The sequence below is a fragment of the Poromitra crassiceps genome (genome assembly GCF_964638095.1).
Source record: "Poromitra crassiceps genome assembly, chromosome: 27".
NCBI classification, from domain to species: Eukaryota; Metazoa; Chordata; class Actinopteri; order Beryciformes; family Melamphaidae; genus Poromitra; species Poromitra crassiceps.
In genome coordinates, this window is record NC_139650.1 from 1,637,445 (window position 1) to 1,663,445 (window position 26,001).

Consider the following 26,001-nt stretch of genomic DNA (forward strand, 5'->3'; position numbering starts at 1 on the left):
TGGATACAGTACATGTTTGTGTACGGGTAGTATAGTGTGTCCCATGTGTTTCAGCGGTTGGGTTTCTCCTTTGTCACTCAGATTGTATTGCCAAATATCCATGCTGTGATGTGCCCATCACGCACGGCTGGGGGAAGCACTGGTGGTTTCTGAGGAAGACCAGCTACCTGATTGTAGAACACAACTGGTTTGAAACTCTTATCATCTTCATGATCCTGCTCAGCAGTGGAGCACTGGTAAGAAGATACACACACGCGCGCGCACACGCACACACGCACACGCGCGCGCACACACACACACACACACACACACACACACACACACACACACAATATACTACTACTACTACTACTACTACTATAATGATAATAACCTTTATTTATGGATCAGAATTACAAAGTGCTTTATAAATTAAGTAAAATATAAGCAATAAATAAAGTGTGAGCAATAACTAAGAATATAAAGGATTCAAATAAAATGGGAAAATGCATTGAAATAAGAATATGGCTAATTGGCTAATTGGCTATAGGGTTTCCTCCCATTTTCTTGAAAAGTGGAAAAAGGGGAAAAGCTTTTCTTCTGCAGCTGTGCTTCATATGATCGTAGCTAATGGACAGCAAAGTGCTGTAATGCACCAACCTTTCAACCAAAGGAATCCAGCTGAGGTCTGCAGCTTTCTGGGGGGACTGTAGCCAAATAGTGATTCAAAACACTTACAGTATGTGTTGAGCAGTGGACACAGGCAATGGAGAATTGAGGAGCTAAGGGAAGTATCAGTCTGACTGGACAGAAAAGCTGTTCTATCAGCTAGTCCGCCGCCACTACTGTATGGAAAAAAACCTCACACTCCGAAACGGTCCACACGGCACAGGGCATAACCGCAAATGAGACCATCGGCAAGGAGATCGGCAATCTCTGTACCGTTTGTCTAAACGCCTGTGCGCTGGTCAGGTGCACGTCCGTCACGAGTCAACGTCCGTGTGAAACTGGTTGTAATTTTAGTTCCGGCCGGCGAATAAACCAGTGACGTCAACCTTACACAGCAAATAAAGCAGTGACGTCAACCTTATGCAGTAAATAAACCAGAGACGTCAATCTTATGCAGTAAATAAACCAGTGACGTCAACCTTATGCAGTAAATAAACCAGTGACGTCAACCTTATGCAGTAAATAAACCAGTGACGTCAACCTTATGCAGTAAATAAACCAGTGACGTCAACCTTACACAATAAATAAACCAGTGACATCAACCTTATGCAGTAAATAAACCAGTGACGTCAACCTTACACAGCAAATAAACCAGTGACGTCAACCTTATGCAGTAAATAAACCAGAGACGTCAATCTTATGCAGTAAATAAACCAGTGACGTCAACCTTATGCAGTAAATAAACCAGTGACGTCAACCTTATGCAGTAAATAAACCAGAGACGTCAACCTTATGCAGTAAATAAACCAGTGACGTCAATCTTATGCAGTAAATAAACCAGTGACGTCAACCTTATGCAGTAAATAAACCAGTGACGTCAATCTTATGCAGTAAATAAACCAGTGACGTCAACCTTATGCAGTAAATAAACCAGTGACGTCAACCTTATGCAGTAAATAAACCAGTGACGTCAATCTTATGCAGTAAATAAACCAGTGACGTCAACCTTATGCAGTAAATAAACCAGTGACGTCAACCTTATGCAGTAAATAAACCAGTGACGTCAACCTTATGCAGTAAATAAACCAGTGACGTCAATCTTATGCAGTAAATAAACCAGTGACGTCAACCTTATGCAGTAAATAAACCAGTGACGTCAACCTTATGCAGTAAATAAACCAGAGACGTCAACCTTATGCAGTAAATAAACCAGTGATGTCAATCTTATGCAGTAAATAAACCAGTGATGTCAATCTTATGCAGTAAATAAACCAGTGACGTCAACCTTATGCAGTAAATAAACCAGTGACGTCAACCTTATGCAGTAAATAAACCAGAGACGTCAACCTTATGCAGTAAATAAACCAGTGATGTCAATCTTATGCAGTAAATAAACCAGTGATGTCAATCTTATGCAGTAAATAAACCAGTGATGTCAATCTTATGCAGTAAATAAACCAGTGATGTCAATCTTATGCAGTAAATAAACCAGTGATGTCAATCTTATGCAGTAAATAAACCAGTGATGTCAATCTTATGCAGTAAATAAACCAGTGATGTCAATCTTATGCAGTAAATAAACCAGAGACGTCAACCTTATGCAGTAAATAAACCAGTGACGTCAACCTTATGCAGTAAATAAACCAGAGACGTCAACCTTATGCAGTAAATAAACCAGAGACGTCAACCTTATGCAGTAAATAAACCAGTGACGTCAACCTTACACAGCAAATAAACCAGTGACGTCAACCTTATGCAGTAAATAAACCAGAGACGTCAACCTTACGCAGTAAATAAACCAGAGACGTCAACCTTATGCAGTAAATAAACCAGAGACGTCAACCTTATGCAGTAAATAAACCAGAGACGTCAACCTTATGCAGTAAATAAACCAGTGACGTCAACCTTACGCAGTAAATAAACCAGTGACGTCAACCTTACACAGCAAATAAACCAGTGACGTCAACCTTATGCAGTAAATAAACCAGAGACGTCAACCTTATGCAGTAAATAAACCAGTGATGTCAATCTTATGCAGTAAATAAACCAGTGACGTCAACCTTATGCAGTAAATAAACCAGAGACGTCAACCTTACGCAGTAAATAAACCAGAGACGTCAACCTTATGCAGTAAATAAACCAGAGACGTCAACCTTATGCAGTAAATAAACCAGTGACGTCAATCTTATGCAGTAAATAAACCAGAGACGTCAACCTTATGCAGTAAATAAACCAGAGACGTCAACCTTATGCAGTAAATAAACCAGTGACGTCAACCTTATGCAGTAAATAAACCAGTGACGTCAATCTTATGCAGTAAATAAACCAGAGACGTCAACCTTATGCAGTAAATAAACCAGAGACGTCAACCTTATGCAGTAAATAAACCAGAGACGTCAACCTTATGCAGTAAATAAACCAGTGACGTCAATCTTATGCAGTAAATAAACCAGAGACGTCAACCTTATGCAGTAAATAAACCAGAGACGTCAACCTTATGCAGTAAATAAACCAGAGACGTCAACCTTATGCAGTAAATAAGCCAGTGACGTCAATCTTATGCAGTAAATAAACCAGAGACGTCAACCTTATGCAGTAAATAAACCAGAGACGTCAACCTTACGCAGTAAATAAACCAGTGACGTCAACCTTATGCAGTAAATAAACCAGTGACGTCAACCTTATGCAGTAAATAAACCAGAGACGTCAACCTTACGCAGTAAATAAACCAGAGACGTCAACCTTATGCAGTAAATAAGCCAGTGACGTCAACCTTATGCAGTAAATAAACCAGTGACATCAACCTTATGCAGTAAATAAACCAGTGACGTCAACCTTATGCAGTAAATAAACCAGAGACGTCAACCTTACGCAGTAAATAAACCAGAGACGTCAACCTTATGCAGTAAATAAGCCAGTGACGTCAACCTTATGCAGTAAATAAACCAGTGACATCAACCTTACGCAGTAAATAAACCAGAGACGTCAACCTTATGCAGTAAATAAACCAGTGACGTCAATCTTATGCAGTAAATAAACCAGAGACGTCAACCTTATGCAGTAAATAAACCAGAGACGTCAACCTTATGCAGTAAATAAACCAGTGACGTCAACCTTATGCAGTAAATAAACCAGAGACGTCAACCTTATGCAGTAAATAAACCAGAGACGTCAACCTTATGCAGTAAATAAACCAGTGACGTCAATCTTATGCAGTAAATAAACCAGAGACGTCAACCTTATGCAGTAAATAAACCAGAGACGTCAACCTTATGCAGTAAATAAACCAGTGACGTCAACCTTATGCAGTAAATAAACCAGAGACGTCAACCTTATGCAGTAAATAAACCAGTGACGTCAACCTTATGCAGTAAATAAACCAGAGACGTCAACCTTACGCAGTAAATAAACCAGTGACGTCAACCTTATGCAGTAAATAAACCAGTGACATCAACCTTATGCAGTAAATAAACCAGAGACGTCAACCTTATGCAGTAAATAAACCAGTGACGTCAACCTTATGCAGTAAATAAACCAGAGACGTCAACCTTATGCAGTAAATAAACCAGAGACGTCAACCTTATGCAGTAAATAAACCAGAGACGTCAACCTTATGCAGTAAATAAACCAGTGATGTCAACCTTACACAGTAAATAAACCAGTGATGTCAACCTTATGCAGTAAATAAACCAGTGATGTCAACCTTATGCAGTAAATAAACCAGTGACGTCAATCTTACGCAATAAATAAACCAGTGATGTCAACCTTATGCAGTAAATAAACCAGTGATGTCAACCTTATGCAGTAAATAAACCAGAGACGTCAACCTTATGCAGTAAATAAACCAGTGACGTCAACCTTATGCAGTAAATAAACCAGTGATGTCAACCTTACGCAGTAAATAAACCAGTGACGTCAACCTTATGCAGTAAATAAACCAGTGACGTCAACCTTATGCAGTAAATAAACCAGTGATGTCAACCTTACGCAGTAAATAAACCAGTGACGTCAACCTTATGCAGTAAATAAACCAGAGACGTCAACCTTATGCAGTAAATAAACCAGTGACGTCAACCTTATGCAGTAAATAAACCAGTGACGTCAACCTTATGCAGTAAATAAACCAGTGACGTCAACCTTATGCAGTAAATAAACCAGAGACGTCAACCTTATGCAGTAAATAAACCAGAGACGTCAACCTTATGCAGTAAATAAACCAGAGACGTCAACCTTATGCAGTAAATAAACCAGTGACGTCAATCTTACGCAATAAATAAACCAGTGATGTCAACCTTATGCAGTAAATAAACCAGTGATGTCAACCTTATGCAGTAAATAAACCAGAGACGTCAACCTTATGCAGTAAATAAACCAGTGACGTCAACCTTATGCAGTAAATAAACCAGTGATGTCAACCTTACGCAGTAAATAAACCAGTGACGTCAACCTTATGCAGTAAATAAACCAGAGACGTCAACCTTATGCAGTAAATAAACCAGTGACGTCAACCTTACGCAGTAAATAAACCAGTGATGTCAACCTTACGCAGTAAATAAACCAGTGACGTCAACCTTATGCAGTAAATAAACCAGTGACGTCAACCTTATGCAGTAAATAAACCAGAGACGTCAACCTTATGCAGTAAATAAACCAGAGACGTCAACCTTACGCAGTAAATAAGCCAGTGACGTCAATCTTATGCAGTAAATAAACCAGAGACGTCAACCTTATGCAGTAAATAAACCAGTGACGTCAACCTTATGCAGTAAATAAACCAGTGATGTCAACCTTACGCAGTAAATAAACCAGTGACGTCAACCTTATGCAGTAAATAAACCAGAGACGTCAACCTTATGCAGTAAATAAACCAGAGACGTCAACCTTATGCAGTAAATAAACCAGAGACGTCAACCTTATGCAGTAAATAAACCAGTGACGTCAATCTTACGCAATAAATAAACCAGTGATGTCAACCTTATGCAGTAAATAAACCAGTGATGTCAACCTTATGCAGTAAATAAACCAGAGACGTCAACCTTATGCAGTAAATAAACCAGTGACGTCAACCTTATGCAGTAAATAAACCAGTGATGTCAACCTTACGCAGTAAATAAACCAGTGACGTCAACCTTATGCAGTAAATAAACCAGAGACGTCAACCTTATGCAGTAAATAAACCAGTGACGTCAACCTTATGCAGTAAATAAACCAGTGATGTCAACCTTACGCAGTAAATAAACCAGTGACGTCAACCTTATGCAGTAAATAAACCAGTGACGTCAACCTTATGCAGTAAATAAACCAGAGACGTCAACCTTATGCAGTAAATAAACCAGAGACGTCAACCTTACGCAGTAAATAAGCCAGTGACGTCAATCTTATGCAGTAAATAAACCAGAGACGTCAACCTTATGCAGTAAATAAACCAGTGACGTCAACCTTATGCAGTAAATAAACCAGTGATGTCAACCTTACGCAGTAAATAAACCAGTGACGTCAACCTTATGCAGTAAATAAACCAGAGACGTCAACCTTATGCAGTAAATAAACCAGAGACGTCAACCTTACGCAGTAAATAAACCAGAGACGTCAACCTTACGCAGTAAATAAACCAGACGTCAACCTTATGCAGTAAATAAACCAGAGACGTCAACCTTATGCAGTAAATAAACCAGAGACGTCAATCTTATGCAGTAAATAAACCAGTGACGTCAATCTTATGCAGTAAATAAACCAGAGACGTCAACCTTATGCAGTAAATAAACCAGAGACGTCAACCTTATGCAGTAAATAAACCAGACGTCAACCTTATGCAGTAAATAAACCAGAGACGTCAACCTTATGCAGTAAATAAACCAGACGTCAACCTTATGCAGTAAATAAACCAGAGACGTCAACCTTATGCAGTAAATAAACCAGAGACGTCAACCTTATGCAGTAAATAAACCAGAGACGTCAACCTTATGCAGTAAATAAACCAGACGTCAACCTTATGCAGTAAATAAACCAGAGACGTCAACCTTATGCAGTAAATAAACCAGACGTCAACCTTATGCAGTAAATAAACCAGAGACGTCAACCTTATGCAGTAAATAAACCAGAGACGTCAACCTTATGCAGTAAATAAACCAGACGTCAACCTTATGCAGTAAATAAACCAGAGACGTCAACCTTATGCAGTAAATAAACCAGACGTCAACCTTATGCAGTAAATAAACCAGAGACGTCAACCTTATGCAGTAAATAAACCAGACGTCAACCTTACGCAATAAATAAACCAGAGACGTCAACCTTACGCAGTAAATAAACCAGTGACGTCAACCCTACACAGTAAATAAACCAGTGACGTCAACCTTATGCAGTAAATAAACCAGTGACGTCAATCTTATGCAGTAAATAAACCAGAGACGTCAACCTTACGCAATAAATAAACCAGAGACGTCAACCTTACGCAGTAAATAAACCAGAGACGTCAACCTTACGCAGTAAATAAACCAGTGATGTCAATCTTATGCAGTAAATAAACCAGAGACGTCAACCTTACGCAGTAAATAAACCAGTGATGTCAATCTTATGCAGTAAATAAACCAGTGACGTCAATCTTATGCAGTAAATAAACCAGAGACGTCAACCTTACGCAATAAATAAACCAGAGACGTCAACCTTACGCAGTAAATAAACCAGAGACGTCAACCTTACGCAGTAAATAAACCAGTGATGTCAATCTTATGCAGTAAATAAACCAGAGACGTCAACCTTACGCAGTAAATAAACCAGTGACGTCAACCCTACACAGTAAATAAACCAGAGACGTCAACCTTATGCAGTAAATAAACCAGTGACGTCAACCTTACGCAGTAAATAAACCAGTGATGTCAATCTTATGCAGTAAATAAACCAGAGACGTCAACCTTACGCAGTAAATAAACCAGTGATGTCAACCCTACACAGTAAATAAACCAGAGACGTCAACCTTATGCAGTAAATAAACCAGAGACGTCAACCTTATGCAGTAAATAAACCAGAGACGTCAACCTTATGCAGTAAATAAACCAGAGACGTCAACCTTACGCAGTAAATAAACCAGTGACGTCAACCTTATGCAGTAAATAAACCAGTGATGTCAACATTATGCAGTAAATAAACCAGAGACGTCAACCCTACACAGTAAATAAACCAGTGACGTCAACCTTACGCAATAAATAAACCAGAGACGTCAACCTTATGCAGTAAATAAACCAGAGACGTCAACCTTATGCAGTAAATAAACCAGAGACGTCAACCTTATGCAGTAAATAAACCAGTGACGTCAACCTTACGCAATAAATAAAGCAGTGATGTCAACCTTATGCAGTAAATAAACCAGTGACGTCAACCTTATGCAGTAAATAAACCAGAGACGTCAACCTTACGCAGTAAATAAGCCAGTGACGTCAATCTTATGCAGTAAATAAACCAGAGACGTCAACCTTATGCAGTAAATAAACCAGTGACGTCAACCTTACGCAATAAATAAAGCAGTGATGTCAACCTTATGCAGTAAATAAACCAGAGACGTCAACCTTATGCAGTAAATAAACCAGAGACGTCAACCTTATGCAGTAAATAAGCCAGTGACGTCAATCTTATGCAGTAAATAAACCAGAGACGTCAACCTTATGCAGTAAATAAACCAGAGACGTCAACCTTATGCAGTAAATAAACCAGACGTCAACCTTATGCAGTAAATAAACCAGAGACGTCAACCTTATGCAGTAAATAAACCAGACGTCAACCTTATGCAGTAAATAAACCAGAGACGTCAACCTTATGCAGTAAATAAACCAGAGACGTCAACCTTATGCAGTAAATAAACCAGAGACGTCAACCTTATGCAGTAAATAAACCAGACGTCAACCTTATGCAGTAAATAAACCAGAGACGTCAACCTTATGCAGTAAATAAACCAGACGTCAACCTTATGCAGTAAATAAACCAGAGACGTCAACCTTATGCAGTAAATAAACCAGTGACGTCAACCTTACGCAGTAAATAAACCAGTGACGTCAACCTTATGCAGTAAATAAACCAGTGATGTCAACCTTACGCAGTAAATAAACCAGTGACGTCAACCTTACGCAGTAAATAAACCAGTGACGTCAACCTTACGCAATAAATAAACCAGAGACGTCAACCTTACGCAATAAATAAACCAGAGACGTCAACCTTATGCAGTAAATAAACCAGTGACGTCAACCTTATGCAGTAAATAAACCAGTGACGTCAACCTTACGCAGTAAATAAACCAGTGACGTCAACCTTACGCAGTAAATAAACCAGTGACGTCAACCTTACGCAGTAAATAAACCAGTGACGTCAACCTTATGCAGTAAATAAACCAGTGATGTCAACCTTACGCAGTAAATAAACCATTGACGTCAACCTTATGCAGTAAATAAACCAGTGACGTCAACCTTACGCAGTAAATAAACCAGTGACATCAACCTTATGCAGTAAATAAACCAGTGATGTCAACCTTACGCAATAAATAAACCAGTGATGTCAACCTTACGCAGTAAATAAACCAGTGACGTCAACCTTATGCAGTAAATAAACCAGTGATGTCAACCTTATGCAGTAAATAAACCAGTGATGTCAACCTTACGCAGTAAATAAACCAGTGATGTCAACCTTATGCAGTAAATAAACCAGTGATGTCAACCTTACGCAGTAAATAAACCAGTGATGTCAACCTTACGCAATAAATAAACCAGTGATGTCAACCTTACGCAGTAAATAAACCAGTGATGTCAACCTTACGCAATAAATAAACCAGTGATGTCAACCTTACGCAGTAAATAAACCAGTGACGTCAACCTTATGCAGTAAATAAACCAGTGATGTCAACCTTACGCAACAAATAAACCAGTGATGTCAACCTTACGCAGTAAATAAACCAGTGATGTCAACCTTACGCAGTAAATAAACCAGTGACGTCAACCTTACGCAGTAAATAAACCAGTGATGTCAACCTTACGCAGTAAATAAACCAGTGACGTCAACCTTACGCAATAAATAAACCAGTGATGTCAACCTTACGCAATAAATAAACCAGTGACGTCAACCTTATGCAGTAAATAAACCAGTGACGTCAACCTTACGCAGTAAATAAACCAGTGACGTCAACCTTACGCAGTAAATAAACCAGTGACGTCAACCTTACGCAGTAAATAAACCAGTGATGTCAACCTTACGCAGTAAATAAACCAGTGACGTCAACCTTATGCAGTAAATAAACCAGTGACGTCAACCTTACGCAGTAAATAAACCAGTGACGTCAACCTTACGCAATAAATAAACCAGTGACGTCAACCTTACGCAGTAAATAAACCAGTGATGTCAACCTTACGCAGTAAATAAACCAGTGATGTCAACCTTATGCAGTAAATAAACCAGTGATGTCAACCTTATGCAGTAAATAAACCAGTGATGTCAACCTTATGCAGTAAATAAACCAGTGATGTCAACCTTACGCAATAAATAAACCAGTGATGTCAACCTTATGCAGTAAATAAACCAGTGATGTCAACCTTACGCAGTAAATAAACCAGTGACGTCAACCTTACGCAGTAAATAAACCAGTGACGTCAACCTTACGCAATAAATAAACCAGTGACATCAACCTTACGCAGTAAATAAACCAGTGACGTCAACCTTACGCAATAAATAAACCAGTGACGTCAACCTTACGCAGTAAATAAACCAGTGATGTCAACCTTACGCAATAAATAAACCAGTGATGTCAACCTTATGCAGTAAATAAACCAGTGATGTCAACCTTACGCAGTAAATAAACCAGTGACGTCAACCTTACGCAGTAAATAAACCAGTGACGTCAACCTTACGCAGTAAATAAACCAGTGATGTCAACCTTACGCAATAAATAAACCAGTGATGTCAACCTTATGCAGTAAATAAACCAGTGATGTCAACCTTATGCAGTAAATAAACCAGTGATGTCAACCTTACGCAATAAATAAACCAGTGATGTCAACCTTATGCAGTAAATAAACCAGTGATGTCAACCTTACGCAATAAATAAACCAGTGATGTCAACCTTATGCAGTAAATAAACCAGTGACGTCAACCTTACGCAGTAAATAAACCAGTGACGTCAACCTTACGCAATAAATAAACCAGTGATGTCAACCTTACGCAATAAATAAACCAGTGACGTCAACCTTACGCAATAAATAAACCAGTGATGTCAACCTTACGCAATAAATAAACCAGTGACGTCAACCTTACGCAATAAATAAACCAGTGATGTCAACCTTATGCAGTAAATAAACCAGTGATGTCAACCTTACGCAGTAAATAAACCAGTGACGTCAACCTAAGCACACTCCCCAAGTTTGAAGTCGATCCAACAATTTTTTTTTTTTAATAATAACAATAATCGATAAAAATTCCACATGATCGATTCCATTCCTTAACGATCAATTATCGATTTTCGATAACTGATGAACATCCCTAGTGTGTGTGTGAGAGAGCGAGAGAGACACAGCGTCTGCGTCGAAACTTGGACTCAACACTGGACTCTGTGTGTGTGTCTCTGTGCCATGGTCTGTGTGGGACAAGCAGAGGCAGAGCAGAGTCTGTGCTGCTGTGCTGGTCGCTCCGCCCACTGCAAGAGCTGTGGCTCGTTTTATGTTCAGGCGGGCGGGGCAGAATTTAACACATTTATTAATAATAATTATTATTAGTATTGTCCAAACTGCACAAAAGCAGTGCTCTGCTCTCAGTCCACCTGCGCTAAATGCACTCCCCGAGTTCCAAGTCAATCAGACCAACGGTTCTCGAGATACGTGAAGGAGAGAGAGAGCGAGAGAGAGAGAGAGAGAGACACTGCTGTCATTATAGTGTAGATGTAAGGACTTAAGCACATTTTAGGATTTATTGATTTGACACCTCTGACTGTGACCCACGTCAGCAAAGCACGCACGCACGCAAGCACGCACACACACACACACACACACACACACACACACACACACACACACAGAGTGCAGGAGATAAAATACAGCACCATTCTCCTCGCAGAAATAGCCCTCCATATTTTGCACGAGCACATTTGGCATTAGTAAAACTATAACCGCACACCTCCAAATAGCTCCACTGGCTGAATTACACATAGCTACATCCAAATGTGCTGCCCTCCCTGCAATGTCCAGACATACACTGCTAGAATATTTTATTAAACTATACAGTTACAATGCAATATTGAACCATTTCAAGCATTGGACATTTAATTTCTGCACAACACAACTGTATATGCGACTCTATTCCATTTTATTGTTATGCCATTTAAATACCTCTCTCTTTATAAATGTTGTATTGACCAACTATTAATGTGAAAAACATGATAAATGAACTTGATTATGATTTTAAACTCATAACGCCATGCGTGGATCAACGTAATACTCTGTGAATAGTTCATGTTGAAAGAGATCAGCAATGCCACTGCCTGTCTGGACCTTCTGTACTCCTCTGTAGGCATTTGAAGATGTGTACATTGAGCAGAGGAAGACCGTCAAGATCATTCTGGAGTATGCAGATCGGGTTTTCACCTATATCTTCATCCTGGAGATGCTGCTGAAATGGGTGGCCTATGGCTACCACAAGTACTTTACAAACGCCTGGTGCTGGCTGGACTTCTTCATTGTGATGGTAGGTACCTACCTACATATCCACGCTATTTATTTTGCACAATTCCTTTTGATTATATTTTAAGATGGCAACATTAAAGGAATGCACCAAGGTTTTGGGAGATGTCTGTGTGTCAACTTACAACACAGACAGCAAAATCATCAGTGTGTACTAGGGGTGTGTGCCATATATCGTTATCAATATATAGTTACTATGCATATCGTCGAAAATTCATATCGTGACAAATGGCAATATTCCAGACTTCTTGATGTAATAACGTCACACCATTACGCTGCGTAACGGTATGACGTACGCAGAGCAACAACAAGCCTTGAAGCAAATTGAACATGGTGGCCAAGCTCGGTATTGCAGGTCACGTGACGCCCTGCAGCCCAGAAACAGTTTTTCCCATCCACTTACATGGAGAAAGAAGCAGCTGTAAAATTCTGGGAAAACTTTTCTGGGTATCACTCAAAGTCAAAAACAACTCTTCGAATTATCAAGTTTAAAATTATGAGTCAGTTTTTCTTCAGAAGCCAAAACGAGCCATTTTCTGGAGCTCCCTGTCAAGAATATATATTTTTTTCCCCTGATTCCCCCCCCCATTTTCTCCCCAATTGTACTTGGCCAATGGAGTCAGACATGTATTCACTCAAGCCCAGACAAGTCTGAGACTACACACAAGTGTTACATGTGAAGTTGGTGATACATGAAAGACTGTTTCCCTGACAGTACTCAAAGCATTACTGTTGGTTATGTTGTGTCCTGTTCTGTCATATTGTTTGCTGAGTGTATTGACTGAATTTCTCCCACTGTCTGCATCTGCAAATGTACATTACACGGCGTGCACAAATGCTAGCCTGGGTAAACCCAGCCGCCACGTGACCTGCTCTCAGTCACTACCTTGTGACTGTAAGCAGGGTAAGCCTGAGAGCAGGTCACTGGGGGCTGGGTTTACCCAGGCTACACAAATGCCTTCTTTACATATCTGATGTATTGTGTTGTGTGGTGTGAGTCATGTAATGTGTGGCAAATCATCTGTGATCGGGGTCAGCTCAATGTTCCCAGGGTTTATATGGCACCTAATGGGAACATGAAAAAGGGTTCAATGTTCCCAGGCCTAAATATGTGCTCTGCCAGGGTTCAGTGTTCCCAGGTCTCCATGTTCCCAGGGCTCAATGTTCCCAGGGTTCAGTGTTCCCAGGGCTCCATGTTCCCAGGGCTCAATGTTCTCAGGGTTCAGTGTTCCCAGGTCTCAATGTTCCCAGGGCTCAATGTTCCCAGGGTTCAGTGTTCCCAGGTCTCTATGTTCCCAGGGCTCAATGTTCCCAGGCATGGGCAGATTTTGTCTGAATATGATCAGATCATATTCAGACAAAATCTGATCATAAGATTTATATCCACTTTGACAAGCATCACAGGGATCCCTTTGCAAAAGCTGTGATGGGGATTCACTGTTTCATTGTTGCTTGTGACCGTGCTCAAAGACACTTTACAAACACAGGACAAAACAACTTTAATAAGAGAGGAAAATATAAAAATGAATGAGAGAAGAAAAGATTATAGGTCAAAAGCAACAGTGAAAATGTGGGTTTTGAGTTTTTCGTTTTAAAGACAATAAGTGTTGGCCTGTCAGATGTGACTGGGGAGGGCATTCCAGAGGGAGGGGCGGCTGCCTGTGATGCTTGTCAAAGTGGATATAAAGCTTATGATCATATTCAGCCAGACAGTGACATGGAGATTTACAATGGTGAGGATTATTATTATTTTTATTTATTTTTTATCCGCCCATGGTGCGCCTCTGCTGAATGCATAGAGGAAACAATGGTATTGAACCCTGTGAACATTGAGCCCTGGGAATATTGAGCCCTGGGAACATTGAGCCCTGGGAACATTGCGCCCTGGGAACATTGAGCCCTGGGAACATTGATTGAGCCCTGGGAACATTGATCCCTGGGAACATTGATCCCTGGGAATATTGAGCCCTGAGAACATTGATTGATCCCTGGGAACATTGATCCCTGGGACTATTGAGCCCTGGGAACATTGATTGATCCCTGGGAACATTGATTGATCCCTGGGAACATTGATTGATCCCTGGGAACATTGATTGAGCCCTGGGAACATTGATTGAGCCCTGGGAACATTAAGCCCTGGGAATATTGAGCCCTGGGAACATTGATCCCTGGGAACATTGATTGAGCCCTGGGAACATTGATTAAGCCCTGGGAATATTGAGCCCTGGGAACATTGAGCCCTGGGAACATTGATTGAGCCCTGGGAACATTGATTGAGCCCTGGGAACATTGAGCCCTGGGAACATTGATCCCTGGGAACATTGAGCCCTGGGAACATTGAGCCCTGGGAACATTGATCCCTGGGAACATTGATTGAGCCCTGGGAACATTGATTAAGCCCTGGGAATATTGAGCCCTGGGAACATTGAGCCCTGGGAACATTGATTGAGCCCTGGGAACATTGATTGATCCCTGGGAACATTGAGCCCTGGGAACATTGAGCCCTGGGAACATTGATTGAGCCCTGGGAACATTAAGCCCTGGGAATATTGAGCCCTGGGAACATTGAGCCCTGGGAACATTGATTGAGCCCTGGGAACATTGAGCCCTGGGAACATTGATCCCTGGGAACATTGATCCCTGGGAACATTGATCCCTGGGAACATTGATACGCTCCCCTGTGATCCCTCCTCCTCACTCTGTACTAAACATCCTAGATAGATTGTGAGTCTGGCTGTGTCTATTCCCAGATGGGGGTTTGTCACAGTGGGTCATGGTGTGGCTGTATCAATGGCTGATTCATCTGTTTGTGTTCTTTAGTGGCTCCCTGTGACTACATGAATGTGAATGTGGTTCATGCCATGCTCTCACTCACCCCTCTGTCAACCTACTGTCTTGTCTATGTGTTCACTGTCTTGTCAGAAAACACAAGGAGGGTGGACTGCATACTCCATTTCTAGTCCTCACCTGGTCTAACGGAGGCTGAAGGTGGCCATTGACATCCAAACATCATGTCTGATACCAGAGTAGAGGCACAACCCTTTGACTTTAAAATGGCTTGTGTCTACCGTAGATTCTTACAACACAGACACTTTGTCAGAAGGGCCATTTGAGTTGATAGATGAAGCCAAAAATAGTAGAATGGGATAAAACTACATACCTCTTCCCTGTGTGGGGACATACTGCCGCCTGTTGATGGTCCAAATATTATATATTTGGTATATTGTCAGCAAGCTAATCCATGTTTATGACCAAATATGATGATGGAAGACAGAAGAAGCAAGCTCTTAAGCCCCTGACACACCAGGCCAACGGTCAGCGGTCGGCCATGTCTGCAACGCCGGGGAGCATCTGTGGCCCTAGTCAGCACGGTGTGTCCCGACCTTTTCGGACGATTCTACACGTTGAATTGACGTCGGGCCGTCGGTGAGAGAAATCACTCGGGTTGGCTGGTCAGTTGGTTGGCTGGTCAGTTGGTTGGCTGGTCAGGTGGTTGGCTGGTCAGTTGGTTGGCTGGTCAGGTGGTTGGCTGGTCAGTTGGTTAAGCGGAGCGGTGCACGAGAAGTGAGGGGGCACTTGTAATTTTTTCAACTCCATCTCATCTGATCATTCCAATACATTCCAATATTTTCACCACGACGTGGCCTTCAGGAAAGCCGCTGTCGCTGTATGATCGCACACATTTAGTGCGGGTTCTCCTTGTTTTTCCGCCTCCGCCTCTTCCTTTCTTCACAGGCGTCCTGAGGAACAGTCAGCCTTTTGGCCCCGACACAGACGTCATGAGGAACAGTCAGCCTTTTGGCCCCGACACAGGCGTCATGAGGAACAGTCAGCCTTCTGGCCCCGACACAGGCATCATGAGGAACAGTCAGCCTTCTGGCCCCGACACAGGCGTCCTGAGGAACAGTCAGCCTTTTGGCCCTGACACAGACGTCATGAGGAACAGTCAGCCTTCTGGCCCCGACACAGACGTCATGAGGAACAGTCAGCCTTTTGGCCCCGACACAGGCGTCATGAGGAACAGTCAGCCTTCTGGCCCCGACACAGGCGTCATGAGGAACAGTCAGCCTTCTGGCCCCGACACAGGCGTCATGAGGAACAGTCAGCCTTCTGGCCCCGACACAGACGTCATGAGGAACAGTCAGCCTTCTGGCCCCGACACAGGCATCATGAGGAACAGTCAGCCTTCTGGCTCTGACACAGGCGTCATGAGGAACAGTCAGCCTTCTGGCTCCGACACAGGCGTCATGAGGAACAGTCAGCCTTCTGGCTCCGACACAGGCGTCATGAGGAACAGTCAGCCTTGTGGCCCCGACACAGGCATCATGAGGAACAGTCAGCCTTCTGGCCCTGACACAGGCATCATGAGGAACAGTCAGCCTTCTGCCCCTGACACAGGCATCATGAGGAACAGTCAGCCTTCTGGCCCTGACACAGGCATCATGAGGAACAGTCGGCCTTCTGGCCCTGACACAGGCATCATGAGGAACAGTCAGCCTTCTGCCCCTGACACAGGCATCATGAGGAACAGTCAGCCTTCTGGCCCCGACACAGGCATCATGAGGAACAGTCAGCATTCTGGCCCCGACACAGACGTCATGAGGAACAGTCAGCCTTCTGGCTCCGACACAGGCATCATGAGGAACAGTCAGCCTTCTGGCCCCGACACAGGCATCATGAGGAACAGTCAGCCTTCTGGCTCCGACACAGGCATCATGAGGAACAGTCAGCCTTCTGGCTCCGACACAGGCATCATGAGGAACAGTCAGCCTTCTGGCTCCGACACAGGCATCATGAGGAACAGTCAGCCTTCTGGCTCCGACACAGGCATCATGAGGAACAGTCAGCCTTCTGGCTCCGACACAGGCATCATGAGGAACAGTCAGCCTTCTGGCTCCGACACAGGCATCATGAGGAACAGTCAGCCTTCTGGCCCCGACACAGGCATCATGAGGAACAGTCAGCCTTTTGGTCCCGACACAGGCATCATGAGGAACAGTCAGCCTTCTGGCCCCGACACAGGCATCATGAGGAACAGTCGGCCTTCTGGCCCCGACACAGACGTCATGAGGAACAGTCAGCCTTCTGGCCCCGACACAGGCGTCATGAGGAACAGTCGGCCTTCTGGCCCCGACACAGGCATCATGAGGAACAGTCAGCCTTCTGGCCCCGACACAGGCGTCCTGAGGAACAGTCGGCCTTGTTTGCCGTCGGCCCGGTGTGTCTGGGCTTTCATGGTCTCTCTCCGGGTGATGCGCTGGAATAACAGCACCTGACAAAGCCTCCTTGATTCCACCATAGAGAATATGAACTGCAGGAATCCAAATGTTCTTGCGTATCGTGGCTTGTGTAATGTGATGATAACTTGTCCTGGCGTATCTCCTCCCTAACATTGACCTATCCTCTCTCTCACAGCAGGTGCCTCTAACTGTGTCTCTCTTTAAGTTGAGAGAGACATTGTGCTGCTGTCCAGAGGGACTGAGGGGCTCGGTGTTTGAGGGTCCAGGGTAAGGTTTGTGTGCTGTGTTGGGGACTCTTACTTTCACAGGTTATCCTCTCTCTCTCTTCTAACCCTGAAAGTTGTCCTCAACCTCCTGCATTTTCTCTCCCCTCTCTCAATGAGATGCTCTCTCTGGTGTGGATACCGTATTGTTTTGTACAGTGCACTGTGCGTATTTGATTGTGTCATATTGAGTTAGTGTTTGTGAAAGCATTTCTCCTCTGATTTTTTCCCTTTGTTTGGATCTTATCTTCTCTCCTTCTCACTGTGTCAACCACAAGTTTCTTTCCAGGTGTGCTCACTGTGCTGTTAAGCTGCTTATCAAGCCAAGCCAAAACCAAACCAAACACCAACAGAAACAAACAAAAACATATCCAGAAAAAAACTTGGGGCGTGTACTATTTCTTAACCTTTGTATATTGTATTAACCCCTGTTTAACCTTATGCTCTCTCAATTTTGTTATATAGATACATATACTTACACATATGGAAACTATATATGTATTTATATATCTGTATAAACTCATTAACCATTCAGCCGTCCTTTACGTAGGGTCTATCCTTCTCTCTGTATCCCCTCTAACTATGTGGCCCCTCTCTGTCTTTGCTTCTGTCTGTCCCTCTCCCTCTCTCCCTGTCTGTGTAGGTGTCTATAGTCAGCCTTGTAGCTAATGCGTTGGGCTACTCCGATCTAGGCCCCATTAAATCACTCAGGACACTGAGGGCCTTGAGACCCCTCAGGGCCCTGTCACGTTTTGAAGGGATGAGGGTAAGATACCTAAGAAACCAGGCAGGTCCTGGTCCTTCTGCATGCCGATCCAATAAAAGCATCAACGCATGCTAGAGAGAACAATATACTGTCGAGAATCCTAGAAAATTATATAACCCCTTTCCACGGAAAAGCTTTTTGCATGGATACAGATCACCTCAGATGGTCATAATACATCTGATTTGATTTATGATATCATTTCATATATTAGAAATATATAATTTTGCAATGATTTCTTCACAAAAAATTAACATGAACCCCTTAAAAGCTGTGCCATGCCTCAATGAAAAATTAGGCCATGGAAATAACGTTTTAAGCTGAATAATGTAATATCTTCAAAAAAGGCTGAAAGGGTAGCACTTTTTTGAACATGTTTTGGATTTTGGGTTTGGCACTCCACTGAGAAACCCATTGTTGAAGCGCAACCTTCTTTTTCTAATGTAATATCTTATTGTAATAACATTTATTCAATACCAGCTGAGACAGCAACCAGATGCTGGTTTGAACCATCACACAAAACCTGCTCAGACTGAACTGGGTAGAGGCGATCAAGCCTAAGGTTAAATAATTTGAGCTGCACGACCATTACCCGCTAGAACATTGCTGTATGCCTTTCTGCAACAGGAATGGGTCTTACTACTCGTTCCTGCCACGTATCCACGACGTGTGATGGCTTAGATCAGCCTCTGGTTGTTGCTGTGCAGAACAAAATCTTGTTGGTTGTCTGTAGGCTAAGCGCCCTCTGACTGCCCACGCTGCCTCGCCTCTCCTGTTATCTGATGTTATCGCAGTTTGGCTTTGGCCTTGTCACACTGGAAGATCAACAAACTTCTGGTTGCATCCCCTCTCCCTCCACGTCACCCCTGGCTTGCTCACCCTCCCTCAGTGAATTTCATTACCATGATTTGCATGATAACATCGTCTTACAGTGGTTATATTAACTGTTTCACACGGATGCCTCATCTCTATATTACAATATCTGCCATAACACTAGGTTAGGGTGAAAAGGAACCCTAGACCCATTGCTAGGATACGTTTTGACATTTGATGTTTGCACCATAGATTTTGGATCATAAATTGACTGGCTCCATGTTTTGAACTGCACATTCATATGGTATTCTCCTAACATATTAGGTCTATCTACTTAACATGCCTACATCACTTAAGTGCAGTATAGATTCTATGAGTCATGCTCTCCTTTGGCAGTAACCCTGTATAAATCATACACAGCCACTGTAGGGTGGGGAATATTCATCATTATAACAGTTTTTTCCCCCACACATTCTTTGAGAACGCCCTTGCTAAGTCATCCAGTTTAGTAGTCACACTAATTTTGCAGATCCACCTCAGAAAACCTGTGTGTTCTTGAGTTAGTTGTTGTCGAGGGGGGGAACATACTCCTGTGAGTGAGCTGAAAGCTCTAGCAGAGCATGCAGAGGCTCAGCCCAGCTCATGTCTGCTGAGCTGCTCTATGCCCTGCATTCAAACACATGATGCTGGAGCAGCAGTAGAGTACGACCACTGCCGCATCATCCACACATGACTAAATATAGGGTTACAATATATGCAGGTGTTGAAGGAAGAGGTTGCTATTTCCCAATGTACTTCTTTGTTTTCTAATAGACTAGGCTAGAAGAACTTTGATGGAGATATTGTATGTAGTTATAGTAAGTACTAGTATGATCAAAAACATTCAGGTCAGTGTCTCTAATAGAGATGCACATCCATAATGTGCATGTGTGTGATGATGTTCTTGCTCTTGTATTTGCCTGTGCAGTTGGTATGTGATTGCTATGTCATGGTGGTGCTATCTCCCTGGTGTGCTGCTCAGGTGGTGGTGAATGCCTTGGTGGGCGCCATACCCTCCATCATGAACGTGCTGCTGGTGTGTCTCATCTTCTGGCTCATCTTCAGCATCATGGGTGTCAATCTGTTTGCTGGAAAGTATTACTACTGCTTTAACAGCACGTCCGAGGAGTATGTCGATGCCGAGTTGGTCAACAATAAATCGGAGTGTTTTGCACTCATTAACCAAAACTACACTGAAATCAGATGGAAGAATGTCAAGATCAATTTTGACAATGTGGGCGCAGGATACCTGGCGCTCCTGCAAGTGGTGAGAGACCTTACTCCTGTCACTTCATCTTCTCAACACAACTGGTTGTTTAAACCTATTTCTTACATATGGTGTCTGCCCTCTCACAGGCAACATTCAAGGGCTGGATGGACATTATGTATGCAGCAATAGATTCCAGAAGGGTAGGTCTGAAGTTCTGAAGTCTTGTTTCCTGATGAATGTGAAATGCATTTGTGTACATTTTTTTTTACTTGTGGCACTCTGCAGGTTGGGGACCAGCCAATCTATGAGGACAACATATACATGTACATCTACTTTGTCGTCTTCATCATCTTCGGCTCCTTCTTCACCCTCAACCTCTTCATCGGTGTCATCATTGACAACTTCAACCAGCAAAAGAAAAAGATACGATTTATTTTGTTTGTGTGCACAAACTGCTTTGCAAATGATTCAAGCTTAGAATCTCGTCTAAGGGTCAAAGACCAAATAATGTGTGTGCCATTTTGATGATTGAAGATTGTAACCAGATTGTTCTTGTCCCTTTACTTTGGAGGTCAGGATATCTTCATGACGGAGGAGCAGAAAAAATACTACAATGCCATGAAGAAACTAGGATCAAAGAAACCGCAGAAACCCATACCCAGGCCAGCGGTAAGTTTTGTTTTCCGGTTTTGATCTTCGCCACCCAGATAGTTTTGGGCCTCAACACATTTAGAGCTGAATTCCAAGGAGAGGACTAAGGAATTTGATATTGTTTGGTTGCTTCATCTTCTGCTATTGCTGTGATCCCTCGTTTGTAACATGATTACACACTATGGCTATTAAAATGATCTTGAATCTTGAAATCTTGAAAGAATTCTAAGAAACATTCCATGACCTGGGTTCAATTCCCGGCAGCCGTACTTCTGGCTTGGTCAGATGTTCCTACAGACACCATTGGCTGTGTCTGTGGGTGGGAATCCAGTATGTCCTGGTTGCTGCACTAGCACATCCTCTGGTCAGCCGTGGGCCCCTGGGTGGGGAATAGCATGATACTCCCACGCGCTATGTCCTGCCAGTCTAGCTCCTCCCTGTCAGGTGAAAAGAAGCAGCTGGCAACTGCGTATGTATCGGAGGAAGCCTGTGCTACTCTACGGCTCTTCCCAGGTCGGCAGAGGGGGTGGAGCAATGACCGGTTCAGCAGGGGGAATTGGCCAAGCACAATTGGGGAGAAAATTCTGAAAAAACCTGATATGAAAAAGAAAAAAATAAACATTCCATGAGATCCCTATTCCAATAATAATGTCATTCCATTTCCTCCCTCTCTCCTCAGAACGCTATCCAGGGCATGGTGTTTGACTTTGTGACGCAGCAGGTCTTCGACATCTCCATCATGATCCTTATCTGCCTCAACATGGTGACCATGATGGTGGAGACAGACGACCAGACAGAAGACACAGAGAACGTTCTGTACTGGGTCAACTTCATCTTTATTGTGGTCTTCACCACTGAGTTTGTACTGAAGCTCTTCGCCCTTCGTCACTACTACTTCACCATAGGTTGGAACGTCTTTGACGTGGTTGTGGTCATCCTTTCCGTTGTTGGTGAGTATTCAAAAAGGGGGATGTATGCACGGAGATAGGAAAAAGAGGGATCCAAGGAAATACATGTTTTGGGCTTTTCTTCTCTGCAAATCACAAGTACATTCTGTAGTACAATTGCCTTGAACTTGTATGCCGTGAATTATAGTTTCATTTTGATTTGAGGTTTGTTCCTGCTTCAGTTTTGAGAACTACTTTGTTGAAGACTGATTTCCTCACTGCATTCAATAGCCATTGAGGAAATGTTACAGGAGTTTGCTGCAGTCTGATGCAATGTTCTAACACAAGCCAGCATTGAACTCAGGTCTTCCCATCTCCCTCTAGTGGCTTTCCAGTCACAAAGCAGTCAAATGTGGCATCATCTTGTGTTGTCCTTATTTACAAGCATAATAACTATGGAGAATAAAATCAAGTTGCCAGTGATGATGGTACCTCTCTCCTAACCAAACACATGTCTTCTTCCCCTCTGTGTGCTCCTTTTCATTATAGGAATGTTTCTGGCGGACATCATTGAGAAGTACTTTGTGTCACCAACCCTCTTCAGGGTGATCCGTCTGGCCCGTATTGGCAGAATCCTACGTCTCATCAAAAGTGCAAAGGGCATTAGGACTCTACTGTTTGCCCTCATGATGTCACTCCCGGCCCTGTTCAACATTGGCCTGTTGCTCTTCCTGGTCATGTTCATCTTCTCCATCTTCGGCATGTCTAACTTTGGCTACGTCCGACACGGTGCCGGAGTCGACGACATGTACAACTTTGAGACCTTTGGCAACAGCATGATCATCCTCTTCATGATCACCACGTCGGCAGGCTGGGACGGCCTGTTGCTGCCCATCCTCAACTACCCTCCCGACTGTGACGCCCAGCTGGAGAACGCCGGCACGCCGCAAACGGGAAACTGTGGCAACCCTTCTGTGGGCATCTTCTTCTTTGTCATGTACATCATCATCTCTTTCCTCATCGTGGTGAACATGTACATCGCCATCATCCTGGAGAACTTCAGCGTGGCCACGGAGGAGAGCGCAGACCCGCTCAGCGAGGACGACTTTGAGACCTTTTATGAGATTTGGGAGAAGTTTGACCCCGACGCCTGCCAGTTCATCACCTATTCCAAGCTCTCTGACTTTGCCGACGCACTGGAACATCCGCTCCGCTTGCCCAAGCCCAACACCATCGAGCTGATCGCCATGGACATGCCCATGGTGAGCGGCGACCGCATCCACTGCCTGGACATCCTCTTCGCCTTCACCAAGCGCGTGCTGGGTGACAGCGGCGAGCTGGACATGCTGAGGCAGCAAATGGAGGAGCGTTTTGTGGCGGCGAACCCCTCGAAGGTCTCCTACGAGCCGATCACAACCACCCTGAGGCGCAAGCAGGAGGAGGTGTCGGCCAAAATCATTCAGAGGAGTTACCGGGCCTACCTGGCGAGGCGGGGCTTCATCTACAAGCGCAGACCAGTCCGTGCCAACAACGACGGTGATAATGGCGGGACCAATCAGGAACAGGAAAAGAAGGAGGGCACGCCCTCCACTGCCTCCCTGCCCTCTTATGACAGTGTAACCAAACCTGACAAGGAGAAGCAGGACGACAACAACGAGGGGAAGGGCGGACGGAAAGAGAAGGGAAGAAACCAAAAAGACGTCAGGGAATCGAAATGTTAGAGTGTTGGCATAATAATCACAGTAATAACAATAATAATTATAATAATGTAACTTCAAGCAAAGCCAGAGGAAACCATCTAACCCACACAGATGTACAGATTATTTCATTTGCAAGTAAGAAAAAGAATACTATTCAATAATTTTGTTTACAGACTTCATTCTTGTATCGATGCAGAGGGAAGCAGCGTGGTCTGTTACAGCTTGAAGACACTTGAACTTGAGTAAAACCAAACATAATCAGCGTACTGTGTGACATTGTTGTATCTAGACTACCGATCTGAACAAAAAGGGAATGAATAACAGACAAAATACTAAGGAAATGTCTGTGTCTGCTAACAGGCAGATCGCTCACGTATCACTGGTCTACGGATAAGACGAGTAACTCTACACTTAGAGGCATGAATGAGAAACACTAAAGGAATTCCAATGTGTGGATGCAAGCAATGGATTCCAATGGAAAACAGTGTTTGGAGGGCGGAAGCAGGATGTTGCTGGATGCTGACGAAGCGTCTGAAAGCAGTCTCACACGAGTGGAGGTGTGTCATTTATAGTATTGAAATGTATAGAGGGACAACATGACACGCTCGTTCTGTACGAGCAAACAGAAGAAACGCCTGGTGAGTGAAAGACAAAAATGACCCAAAGCATTGGAAGGGTTTTTATTTGATTTTTTGGTTTGTTAATGCTATTGTTAATTTGAGCGGCAAAAAAATGCAAACAGAAAAAAAAAGAACAATATTCAACATTTTTGCCCATGTCACTTAACTCTTCTACTCATTTTATCTTTGTTATACCCACATCAAAAATGCTTTTTCTACATGGGCTTTCACACCAATTGGTTTAAGGGTCTGCTTATTATGGGGTCAACTTGGGCCAAGGGCTTACATTTAACTCAGAAAGATTTCCAAACGAATACATAAATAATTGTGCTTGTTCAATGCATAGAAATGACTTGCATGATGGCATGTTTTGATCAGAAATCTTGCATGAATAATCATAGTCCACAAGACACTAATACTCAGACCACAATGGTGGCCTCGACTGTAACATCGAGACATTGTCAACAATTTGAAAGTCAAGACTTACAAATAATTTGTTTAACAAAGAAGTGATATGGGGTTGATCATCTAAAATGGATCCTATTTGTTCTCTCACTAATCAACACTTTCAAATGACAGATATCTTTAACTGTTGCCTCTATAGACGGGAGCGTGGGCTCTGTTGGTACTCTAAAGAATACCAACATGGTGGACCAGGGGATAAATAGGAATAATGGTTTTGCTGCTCTGGAGATTGTGTGTGTGGGGGGGATATGGGATTTGGCTGTCTTTGTGTATATCATGGGACTAAACTGTTGGTTGATTTCAAGAGTGGGAAAACACTGTAAAAAAAAAAAAAAAAAAAAGCTTATATTTATCATTTATATGCACCTATGTAATGTTCCATACCATCTGCCTTTAGTTTGAGTGAGAGGGCATTTTGACAGTGTAGGTTCTAAGTGGTTAGTGGGGATTTCACAGGTATGGCAAGCTCCTTTTCCATTGGTGATGTTTCTCTATGGGTGGTTAGGCTTTTCCGAAAGGGCTGAGAAGGGTTTTTGGTGAGTTCCAATGATTATTGTTCAACTTGGATATCATTTGGCTCATTCACATGCTTTTTGTTTTAGCTGTGTTTTGTTTTGTATTCTTCCCTGGCATTTTGCAAATGTCACGTTCACGTTTGGGTGGCTGACGAAAGTCTCTCATCTCACACACAGTTTTATAAGCCACATCTAGGTTGATGTTGTTGAGGGAGCTGATCTTGTGCTAGAGCATCTTTGTTATGGGTGTGTAAGTGAGCCGTTTAGAGAGAGAAACAGAGATTTGACGATGAAAACATTTTGTGGAGAAGCCAAAGAGACCTGCCTTGTTAACCCCTTGTTGCCCCCTTTGTTCACGGAGGAGTGGGATTGGGTGAAGTGTGCCCTGCGCCCCCTTCAGTTTTTTCGCTGTCATTGTTAGACGGAGAGACCCTAGAAATGTATGCAATGCTTGAATAATTCACCCCTTTTTCTCAGGAGAT

At 43.0% G+C, this 26,001-nt stretch overlaps 1 protein-coding gene across 1 annotated transcript in view; it reads left to right on the forward strand.

The window, feature by feature from the left end:
• The window catches only part of LOC310799356 (sodium channel protein type 8 subunit alpha-like), a gene marked incomplete at both ends in the record, with an annotated part of 92,466 nt that extends 68,526 nt beyond the window's left edge, over window positions 1-23,940 (forward strand). The window contains 9 exons of the mRNA XM_083661948.1: window positions 82-236; window positions 12,184-12,357; window positions 18,500-18,622; window positions 20,454-20,738; window positions 20,828-20,881; window positions 20,967-21,104; window positions 21,246-21,350; window positions 22,012-22,282; window positions 22,769-23,940. Coding sequence (XP_083518074.1) covers window positions 82-236; window positions 12,184-12,357; window positions 18,500-18,622; window positions 20,454-20,738; window positions 20,828-20,881; window positions 20,967-21,104; window positions 21,246-21,350; window positions 22,012-22,282; window positions 22,769-23,940 — 2,477 coding nt within the window. The remainder of the gene's footprint in view (window positions 1-81; window positions 237-12,183; window positions 12,358-18,499; window positions 18,623-20,453; window positions 20,739-20,827; window positions 20,882-20,966; window positions 21,105-21,245; window positions 21,351-22,011; window positions 22,283-22,768) is intronic.
• Between the last annotated feature and the right edge of the window lie 2,061 nt (window positions 23,941-26,001).